Source organism: Abramis brama, assembly GCF_963993115.1.
Source record: "Abramis brama genome assembly, chromosome: 1".
Taxonomy (NCBI): Eukaryota; Metazoa; Chordata; class Actinopteri; order Cypriniformes; family Leuciscidae; genus Abramis; species Abramis brama.
The window spans coordinates 28,838,126-28,849,957 of NC_139963.1; the positions used below are offsets into that span (position 1 = coordinate 28,838,126).

An 11,832-nucleotide genomic window follows, 5' to 3' on the forward strand; every position below is an offset into this window, starting at 1 on the left:
GCCTTGACATATTGACACCAAACTTTGTATGTGTCATTGTCACTTCACTCTGACCACATCACATCAGTTTTGTAACTGCGCCACAGATTGGTCGAAAGTGATAATCCATTAAATCATATTTCGAATGACTTTTTATATGATTTTTCAGCCATTTCGCCTAAAATCCTCTTTAAATGTATTTAATTGCTCATTGTTGCAGTTGGTCTGACACCTTCAGCCATGTTGGCATATCCTGTCGTCTGCTTGCGCTTGGCCCCGATAATTGCTGCTTGCAGCTATATTTATTGTTATTATTATTATTATTGTTATTATTGTTATTATTGTTATTATTATTATTATTATTATTATTGTTATTGTTATTGTTATTGTTATTATTATTGTTATTATTGTTATTATTATTATTATTATTATAGTAAACTGTGGTAAAATACAAAGGGTGTAACAGGGTGTGCATTAAACGCAAACAGACCAACAAAGTGAAGGAGAGGAACTTAAATACACATGAACTAAATGACAAACAGCTGTGAAGAATAGTGTCCATGGAAACTGATAAGTGGCGGGAAATTCAAACAAAGGAACACGTGATGAATGAAAACAAACTAAAAGTCCACGAAAACAAAATCAAGAACAAACGCAACTGAATAAGCATGACAGAACGCCCCATCCTGGAAGGCTCAACCTCGTGGCGTGGAGTGGAGGCGGACGAGGAGGAGGTGAAGGGATGGTGATGAAAGGACGGCGATGAGACCCCGGCAGCGATGGTGGAGATCCGATGGCACAGACCCAGAGCCTAAAGACACAACAGCCCATGGCGGAGTCGAGGGAGGGAGGAGCCAAGGTGGAGTAGAGACTGACGTCAACTGGGGGAAGACCGGAGGCGAAGCCGATGGATCACAGGGCGCAGAAGGAGAGCCGATGGAGCAGAGCGACATCACTGGCACAGGAGGCATAGGCAATGAGCATCTGAGGTGGAGCCAGATTACCCGAGGACGAGGCGATGCCGGTGTGATGGAGGACTGAAGCATACCCGAAGGGAAGCAGGAACCCGCTATAGCCATAGGGGTGGAGGAACGGAGCGAAGTGGAAGATCCGCAAGTCCGTGGCAGAGGTGGAGTGACGACTGACCAAGGGGGAGCTGATGGGACGAGGGAACCCAGTGGAGTCGAAAGGCCGAGGGTGGACCCATAGAATCTACTCGCTCAGGCGCTGATGGAGTTTGCTCGACCTAAGGCTTGACGTCACAGCTTTGCCTTACAGATGGCGAAGGGCTGCAGACTTCCAGCAGAGCCGGGGCTGGAGGACTGGCTGAGCAGATGGAGGGTCCTCTTTCTTGCGAGGGTCAGCGTTGTTCACTTATCATCGGGCTCTGGCTGACGCATCGCACCGGGTGGTAGCTCTGTCTAAGGGGGGCTCACGATTCCTCCATGGCCACAGGTGGTGAAACAGGCTCTGGATCCAGATGTGTTCTGGACAGGGGGTAGACACTCTCCAGAAACCAGATGATGACATCCCTCCAGTTTATTCCAGAGGTGTCTGGGAGGTCTATGGTATAGTGGTAGTTAACACCGATTCAGAACAAAGACTTCAGGATCTTGTCGTCGAAGGGGCGGGTGATGGCAAGACGACAGTGATGTGTCATTCGCGAACGAGTCGGCACTAAGAGCCAATTCTTTGTAGCGAACGAGAAGAGCCGACTCCCATTTGGGGAGAGACGAATCTTCAGACGCAGGCAGGGGCGCAACTTTTTTTGGATGGCCAATCACATGGGAGGATAGACTAGGATCATACCATTATGTGAAAGAAGGAAGGGGGACACACGCTCCGAAGATTGCGAGTGTAGTGGTACAGGCCAGGTACACAGAGCAACAGAGAGAGGCAGGGGAGCCGGATTTAAATGCAAGCGCGTTGGGAGAAAGTGAAGAAATGAGCGAAAACCGAAAAAGCAGCAGCATCTGGCTGCACTTCAATGATATTGGAGACTTCTCAAAAACAGGACAAATAGTCACAGAGAGGAGAAATCACATCAGCCCATCCAAGCTGAGGCATCTGATATTGAAGTTTTATTGAAATGTTAAATAGGAACTTTTTTTTTTTATCAAAACAAATATATAAAAAAGGCTTTTATGAAAACACTGAATAAAAAATTGCTTACCAACATAAAAATCATTCACAATTGCTAAATTAGGCTAAAATAGAAGTTTTTTAAAAAAAGAAGAAGAGTAATACTAAATGAAGAGCTATTTGGGAGCCGTAAGAGACTTCCCATCACTACAAGGCAACACGTTTTCAGCAAAAAAAAAAAAAAAAAAAACCAACGCCCTCCTTGGCAATCACAGAAAACTTAGCTGCATAATCCATCTTTTGGATTGGTCGATCTGTCACAAGATGGAGACGATTCCACAGGTTCCAATACAAAAAGTCCTTAATAATGTACTCTGGCAAAATACAGAGTTTTTCAACAAATTCAACATAATGCAAAACAGAATTTTAAACAAATGCAAACATAAGTATCAACCAACAAACACAGGCTGAAGGAGAGGAACTTAAATACACATGGTGATGAACTAAATGACAAACAGCTGTGAAGAATAGTGTCCATGGAAACTGATGAGTGGCGGGAAATTCAAACAAAGGAACACGTGATGAATGAAAACAAAGTAAAAGTCTATGAAACGAAACTAAAAACAAACACAACTGAATAGGCGTGACAATCATATATATATATATATATATATATATATATACATACACACACACACACACACACACACACACACACACTTGTGGTTTAAGCAGAACAGATAAATTAACAACAATAATAACAGAACTGATAAAAATAGTAGCACAAATGCAATATTAAGTATGATATAATATATCATATTATATAGGTGTGTGTATTGTTCTATACAATATAAAAATATATACAAAATATATGATAACATATTATTCAATAGTTATGAATATATTACTTTATTATTATTATACTATATTACTATATTATTATTATATATATATATAATCATGTTAATGTGCCAATAGCAATAGCAAAATCAAAACCGTGAGACCTCACTAAACCTTTGCAGTAAACACAAGCTCAGAATACTTCAAATCCCAGTGGCATCCCTGGCGCTCTGAGTAATGGGTAGTCATGGCGACAGCTGATCAGACAGTGACAGGATGTGAGATTTATGACTGTCCACTGACAGAGGCCTCTTCTAAACAGAGGTTTCTGTTTCCTTTTCCTGCCATGCTTATGTGCTCTATTCTCATATGCCAGTTCTTCTTGTGGACATATTTGAAGTGGGATTGAGTTCAGAATCAGACTTTATATTAGCAAAAGTTGAGCAAGTCGCATACCATGATACATTTCTCCTGGGAAAAAATTAACAAAATGTTTATTCCCTGAATAAACAACAACATTTCAGTCTGAATAACCTAAATGCAATACTAGCTGACTAAAACTAGCATGTCAAATTGTGTTTGTTATTCTCTTTTTGGGCTTTTTGTGTCTTTCTCTGTGTGTTCAGACAAATAGTGGCAGGCGGAGAGCGAAAGAGTGAGCCAGAGAGAAATGCCCTTATGACGCCACACACACCACTGTTCTGTCTCAGTTTCAACCATGTGCTTCTTGGTATCCACACATTCATCAGGGCTGTGATGATAGTTCTTCACTGAATGATCTATTTGTAGAGAAATTTACAAGTTACCTAATACCAAACATTTAGAGAGGGCTAAACGCTTGAGATTTGTAAAGTCAAATGTACAATGTTTTACTTCTCATTGGTTTAACAGTTAAAGCCGGGAAAACAAATGAAGGTCTCCTGCTTGGTCGTTTACCTGGTACATTTTAGCCCACCAGGGCTGTTTACAGAGGCCAGTAAGCACAGAGATGTCAGACCTTGGCATACCAAATGACTTTAAAATTCATTCAAGCTCTGTTTTGCTCGCTTCAGAGTTTAACCATGACTTTGACTTTGGCCTGGACACAAAGAGACTGACAGTGATTGATTAAGGTCATTGACTTCTCCTGCTCCATGGGACTACAAAATCTTTCAGAGAACATGGGTGGGTGGTGTGGTCAAGGGTTTAGGGCAACACGATAGAGTGTTGTCGGTGCTGAGCCTCGTAAGATCCAGATTTACCACACACTGCCAAAGTTATACATGAACGGACCCAAGAAAAACAGGCCCACAAGCTGAGAATGACTGACAGCTGGCAAAGATAGCCACAGAAAGGGGACATGAGCCTGAGGTCTGCGGGAGTCGATCAAGAACATTCTATCCCCAAGTTCACTTCTGTTTACAGCAAACAAACTACTAGCCGCATGATTGGCAACGTCTTATGAAATAGCAATGAGAGGATGGATAAAATCTCAGAGAAGAGCCATGTCTGTTGAAAGTCAAGCTTTGATGATTAATCTCAAGCAACTGTTGCCATGAGCTGCCTTTTTCTGAATATACAAAGTCCCTTTCACGTCACCTACATTATAATTCAAAAGTAAAAGTTTGGTAGGATTTTTTAATGCTTTTGAGAAAAGTTTCTTATGTTTACCACTGCTACATTTATTTGAATACACATACAGTACAAGCAGGAATAATGTGAAATATCTTTAATATATTTTAAAGTGTAATTTATTCCTGTGATGGTAAAGCTGAATTTTCAGCATCATTATTCCAGTCTTCAGTGTCACATGATCCTTCAGAAATCATTTTGATATGATGATTTGGTGCCCAAGAAACATTTATTATCAATGTTGAAAACAGTTGAGCTGCTTAAGGAATACCTCTGATGGATAAATATGAAGTTCAAAAGAACAGCATTTATTTAAAATAGAAATCTCTTGCAATATTATAAATGTCTTTTTAATTCAATTGAATGTGTCTTTGCTGAATAAAAGTATTAAATTCTTTAAAATATATATATATATAAAGAAGCTGTAATATACACTGTAAATACATTGTAACCCATAGCGTACTTCACTTTTTACCAGTAAACTTCTCAGGCTTATGCCCAGTTATTTATGGCATCAATGTGCAAAGAGAAGTGGCATTTCCAGCATCAACATGCAAAATAAACCCAAATGGCACTGGGTCAGAAAACAAGACAAGGAGGTAAAGTCGAGAGCATTAGATGGTAGGGGTGTAACAATATATCGTGTCACAATATATCGCAATACAAAAATGCAACAATATGTATCGTGGAAAGTTCACCCAAAATAAAAATTACCCTGCGAGAAAAAATGTAAGTCAGAGTCAGAGTCAGTACTACATTAAAATACAATATATTGAATATAATGTATAATAATGGGGGAATATTAGTGGGTCCTGATAATGCTTATAAGTCTTATGTTACCAGTAAAAAGTGGCCTACATTATTTTAAATATATCGAGCCAGTGACAGAGTGCAAGCATATTCGTCTAAAATAATTCTGTATTTTCAGGTTCAGAATCATGAATATATTTATTCTAGTGTCAGAATAATTTTTTCTTAACCTTTTATTATATGTCTTGGAATATCGCAATAATATCGTATCGTGATATGTATCGAATCGTGAAATTAGGGTATCGTTACACCCCTATTAGATGGAGTTGTAAAGATCTCCTGCATGCGAATGAGGGAGACAGGAAACTCAAGCTCAAGCGAATCATTTTTGCATGTCGCTGTTTTTCAAGTTCGGGAAACTCTGCCCAGCGAATTCCTTTCACGTGAAGACGTGTGACTAACAGAAGAATGATATGCCATAACGTGATTTTTTTTTAGCTGCAGTAAAAAGATGCAAACTTTAAATCTTCAGATTCCAGTAAAGTGGAGTAGTTTGACATTTTTGATGTACTGTCTTTAAAAAACAAAAAAACAAAAACAAAAAAAAAACAACACAGAATGGGATGTCATTTTGCAGCTGTTGCAGCGTCTATGCTCAAAGTCCAGTGTGACGCGGCTTTAGTTTTCGAAGTGCTTGTATTATAAATATGAATGGCAGTACTTCTTGTAAACATCCATGCTGACAACTTCGAATGGTCATCAAATTATTTTATTAAATCAGTAGTAAAAACATAATCCAAGAATGCAGTTATAAGTTAAGCTTTTCAATCATTATTTCTCCAGAACAATCCTTCGTTTGTAAATGTGTACGTGTCATGATGTGTGTCAGTGAACTCAAAATCTGCTTTAAAATATTATGTACAACACAGGAGTTGTTGCTGCCACGGGGATCATCGTCCTCCTCCATTGCCCGCCCCTCCTCCGGCTCCGCCTCCAGACTGATCTTGAGCTCCAGACATCATCAGGAAAAGAACAAGAGGGACAATATACATCCACTGGTGATGAAAGAGAAAAGAAAAACACACAAGAAGGTTTTCAACATATCTGTTAGCGGTTTGAAATGCAACATGACGGTTCCTCTCCGGAGTGCAGGGCAATCACAGGCTTTTGGATTAATTGGCAAGTTAAGCAAATAATTTTCAGTTTCATCCTTCCTTGCTCTCTTTTTGTCCAACCTCCACCACTTATTGCTTCTTACAAATCTGACTTTCCACTATGAGGGAGAAATGAGACTGAAAGAACAGGAAAGCGTGAAGCAAGCAGAGTGGGTCATGAACATCTCTGAGCTTGAGACTATCATCACCTGCTAATATTACTGGCCAAAAGACCCTATTTGATCAAAACACCACTGATTTGGTCATGACCCAGCAAGAAACGTACACGAAAAAAGCACATCAAACAACTGAACACCAAGCTGAAACAGAGGATTTGAGTTTGTGTGCATGTGGTGCTTGTTCAGACCCATATACACACACAATGAGAAATGCAGCGGGAGTGACAGAGTAACCAAATAGGCTTAAATGAGTTTCAGTACTTGAAATGAATGGAAATCAGCTCTGCTCTCTGGCGCCCCCTGGTGGGGTCTGTGCTGAACTGGTGGCCATGAGGAACACTGCACCTCCCAGAATCAAATACCACTGGAACACAGCACAGACCAGCACAAAGTCAACACAGACACAGCACAGTCACAGCATTGTGAATGCAGAACAGCCAACCACGACACACGCTGCAGGAGAGTTTAGAGGTCGGTTACAAAGAGGGACATTAACTGGTAGCTGTATTTAGGAAAGGAAGGAACAGACCAGCAACTTCAGTCATGAAATGACTGTTAGCTCAAAATACAGCAAAAAAATTCAGTAACGGTCATCTTGGGCATTGCAGTCCACTGATACACAAACTAATTCTAAAGAGACACAGTAGAACAAAAAAAAGAAAACTATTAGCAGGAATAGAGGCCACTTGGAAAGGAGTTATTACACAAAAGGAGGTGAAATAAAAGATGAGAAAATATTAATGTGATGAAAGTGCATAAGGTTCCACATTTTTACTACCTAGATCAGTGTTTCCCAACCTTTTTTCAGCCACGGCACCCTTTGAAATGTGTCAAAAATTTGTGGCACCCTACACTAGTGTTGTTATAAAACTACTTTGATACGATACCTTGAAATGTATCGATTTTCAATACCACAGGGAAGAGCCGTCTACTGTCATTTAGATATTTTTAATATTATCACATTTTTTTGTCCATCCATTGAAAGTCGAGGAATCAGTCATTTCTTCTGAAGAGATCACTTTATATGATGACATATTTAATTAAGGCTTTTATTCATATATATATAAACATTACTCAATTACAATTGCAAATCTCACCTAAATGTTTGCTCACTCAGTGTATTTGTGTTTTTATATTGGGATAATGTTGTTGTAATTGCACAAGATAGCTTGTTTTTCATATAAGATTTTAATATATTTTATAATGTAATAATTTCAGTTAATCTCCAAATTAATGTAGAAACAACATAAAGACAGTATATTTTAAATAATTGTTTAATGGCATCTTTTTAATGAATGAACGCCGGTATCACTGATACCAAATGTCTTCAATTATTTATTTATTTTCTATTTTAAACATTAATTATCGCCATTCAACATTACAGTATAATTGAAAGCTATCAATTTTAACATTTATTAGGCTCCAAAAAAATAAAAAATTTTTAAGTGAAGTTAAAGCAATCTTCACATAAGCCCATAATAAATGTTATATTCACCTGTGCCCTTTTTCACACAACTCTTTACATTCATTTAAGACTTTATTTAACTAATTTAAGACTGCTCTTATGAGGACACTCAACAAAACGGAAATTTTGGCATAATTGTGTGTTATTATTGGTTCAAGCGCGAAAGAGAAGTCTATTCTGGCGCGCGTCGTTCTGTGCGTCGTGTGTGGCATTCACAGACAGCGCATTCTCTTCTGTCATGTCGCGCTTGAATGGTGTAAAAGCTTTTGCATGAAGAGGAACGTGATCATATAATGTAACGCCAGCCAAAGGATGACAGAAAAAAACGGATGCTGCGTTAAATATTTTTAACGTGTTAAACTGAAAAACATTCATCGTATGCGTTACTGTTGATAGCACGGACATAACCGATGTGTTTATGTGAATAGGCTAAGCGGCAAGACGGACGTTGTGACAATATTTTCGTGTGTATTTGACCGTACGCGCAACAAGCCATGAAAAAGAGGCCGTTTTATGTGTACGAAATCATGCGCTACCCCCGCCGGACACTTACGATTTGCATTTTTATTATAAATTTGTGTGCGTTATTTGTTGTTATTAGAGACATCCGAGAATGATGGTACATAATACTTTTTAATACTTAAAAAGTTTGATGGAGTTTTTACAGGACACCCCTGCTCTCGCCAAACTGCACCCCAGTGTGCCGCAGCACCCCGGTTGGGAAACGCTGACCTAGATAGTTGGGAAAAATTGACACATTAATAATTAGTCAAAATGCAAACACAATTACTTCAGTGAACTTAACTTTCACAGAAAAGTCAAGTAAAAACTGGCACAACTCAAACCAGTAACGAGTCTTCAGTCTCACACATAATAAAATTACTCACATATTTGGCAAAGAAGGATTTCTGCTCTTGTGGGTTTTTGCCTTTCTTTTCCATTTCCTGTTCCATCCTCTCAATGTAGGGTGCTGTTTCGGGTCTAAATAAGAGGCACAAGACAAACTAATTTCTAAAGGAGCTGATAATAACATATACAGTGCAATTTGTGGGTGCACTGTTTGTATACTCTTCAAATAATAAAGTAAATGTGTAGACCAGTGGATCTCAACCCACTATGAGGCCTGCAGACTTCCAAGAGGGGCCCAATATGTCTTATAAATATTTAAGCGTATAACATTAAACTGCAATCATATTTTTGAGATCATTTAATTATATTAATACAGATTTACCAGAGATACATATCTGCTTAGACAGGAGGGCATTTGAATATTGTCTTGGAAAAAAGAGGTACTTTGGAGTCAAAAATGTTGAGAATCACTGGTAACAGAAATAGCAGTCCGAGTGTAAAAGCATAAGAGTGTGTGTGTGTGTGCACTCACACAGGTGCAGTGACAGGTGCCACAACACTTATTGTTGTGTTAAAAACTTCCAGGTCAACCTCATCCTCCACCTCTATTCCACGACATGAACCGGGGATTGTCACTATGGAGATGCCGATGACATTTCCGCTGACATCAGTGTGAAGGGTGATGACGTCACTGAGGTGGGACTCCACTAACGAGCACTGCAAAAAAGAAAGACAGAGACAAGATTTATAGCTAAAATATCTATAAAAAAATTGATTTTTAATACAAGTTTATATTATATAAAAATATAATATATGCTGTGAAATGGTACAATTTAAAATACCTTTTCTATGTTTATATATTATAAAATGTAATTTATTCCTAGGATGGCAAAGCTGAATTTTCAGTCTTCAGTTTCACATGATTTTTCGGAAATCATTCTAATATGCTGATTTGCTCAAGAAACATTTATTAATATTATCAATGTTTATGAAAACAGCTGTCCTTGATATTTTTGTAGAAACCATGATACATTTTTTCAGGATTCTTTGATGAATAATAAGTACTCAAGAACAGCATTTATTTGACATTATAATCAACTTTGATCAGTTAACGAATATTATAAATTAACTTCTTACAGACCCCAAACTTTTAAACATGTACATACTGATATTTAAATTCAAATATATCTAATGTTGATATTTGCAGGAGGTTGACTTACAGCTCTAACAAACGCTGTAATGTAACCTTCAGACTGTCTCTCTGTCTGCCGGTCCACCTGTAGAGAGACTCTAGGCACCCGGATCCTGTACAGACCATCAACTGCTGCCACATCCTGAAGGACACAGGCAGAGAAATACACATTTAGACCAGAGAGACAGCAGACAAGGTTACGACATTTCATCCTTCATGACAAATATCCTTGCTTTCCTAAAAATAAAGCAGGTTCTCACCTTCAATGTATTCCTGTCTTTCTCAGAGAGCTGGTTTTGTGCGAGATACACACCGTTTTCCCTTCCACCCCTGAACTGTAGGGCACCACGAAGGCGAAATCTGGGAACATCATCTGAAACAAAAACAAGCAGTCACGACACTACAAAGAGACACTTTAATAGACAGGCTAAATATTAAATATTGACCTTAATACTCACCTATTTCAAATGAGTGCTCTAGTGGCACAGAGAATCCGCTGAAATCGGTGTCCGCCGCATCTCCTAACTGTCAAACAAAACCATTTACATTCACTCCGCATACAGACACATCAGACAGCAGCCTAACATGCTAACAAGCTCCACATGCAAGAAATCCGCACAGAATACACACGACGAGAATGATGTTTAACGGACATATTCAACTTACCCTTCGACCATTATTGCATTCGCCAAATTGTGTCCATAACAGCGTAATAGTTGACAGGACGGACAAAAATAGCGACAAGATTCCTTTCGTGGCCATTTTGTCGCAAGCCTTAAGAGAGACTTCCTCTCTGTGCAACGGAAATAAGGCGTTTCAAAACAAAAGTCGGAAAAACATTAAAGATACTCCTCCATTCACTTATGAAATGTATATTCATCTATATATAATAATAATAAACAAATATATAAATATATATATATATATTTTATTATTATATATATATAATATAAAAACATTGTGTGGTATTTCTTTTTAAAGCATTAATATGTCTCTCACAATATACAACTGGATACCACATTAAAAGTCTTCAGAGTTTTTATTTTATTTATTTTTTATTGCTTTACTTGCTTTACTAAAACATTTTTTATCCTCATTTATCTCGGTCTTATGTAGGCTCTAAAATCATTATGTCTATATATGTCTAAAACTGATACTTTTGCTATGTTTCCGTCAGCCGTTGGAATGATGTTCTCCTTGCAGCCACTAGAGGCGCCCTCACACTGGAGCGCAGTCACGTAGAAGTATTGCTAAAATCGTCTCTTCTCTCGCCGGGTGCAGTGGCGTGCGCCTGTAATCCAAGCTACTGGGAGGCTGAGGCTGGCGGACCGCTTGAGCTCAGGGGTTCTGGGCTGCTGTGGACTATGCCGATCGGGTGTCCGCACTAAGTTCGGTATCGATATGGTGCTCCTGGGGGAGCCCGGGACTACCAGGTCGTCTAAGGAGGGGTGAACCGGCCCAGGTCGGAGACGGAGCAGGTCAAAGCCCCCGTGCCGATCAGTAGTGGGATCGCGCCTGTGAATAGACACTGCAGTGCAGCCTGAGTAATACAGCGGGACTCAGTCTTTTGTGTGTTTTATCAGATTCTCATTTTAAATTTTAATTGAATTAATTGAATAGCTGTAACTTAACCTTTTTGGTTGAACTTTTAATTTTTTGGGGTACAGAAGTCAACATTTTCTACCTCCAAAATAAAAAATATGTTCACGGATGCTATTAATTTAAATTTTT

The 11,832-nt window shown here is 38.8% G+C and overlaps 1 protein-coding gene across 2 annotated transcripts; it reads right to left on the minus strand.

Moving 5' to 3' along the window:
- Nucleotides 1-6,013: 6,013 nt before the first annotated feature.
- emc10 (ER membrane protein complex subunit 10) lies at nucleotides 6,014-10,901 on the minus strand. 2 transcript variants are annotated; one of them, XM_084089413.1, is made up of 8 exons: nucleotides 10,768-10,901; nucleotides 10,560-10,626; nucleotides 10,362-10,474; nucleotides 10,130-10,243; nucleotides 9,442-9,626; nucleotides 8,948-9,041; nucleotides 6,857-6,959; nucleotides 6,014-6,317 (listed from the first exon to the last, which is right to left on the minus strand). In XM_084089413.1, the coding sequence occupies exons 1-7, from the start codon at nucleotides 10,861-10,863 to the stop codon at nucleotides 6,873-6,875; spliced, it is 756 nt and encodes a 251-aa protein (XP_083945539.1). In that variant the 5' UTR covers nucleotides 10,864-10,901; the 3' UTR covers nucleotides 6,014-6,317; nucleotides 6,857-6,872. The 2 variants fall into 2 exon arrangements, with proteins under 2 accessions (XP_083945539.1, XP_083945538.1); XM_084089412.1 differs by lacking the exon at nucleotides 6,857-6,959.
- Nucleotides 10,902-11,832: the final 931 nt, after the last annotated feature.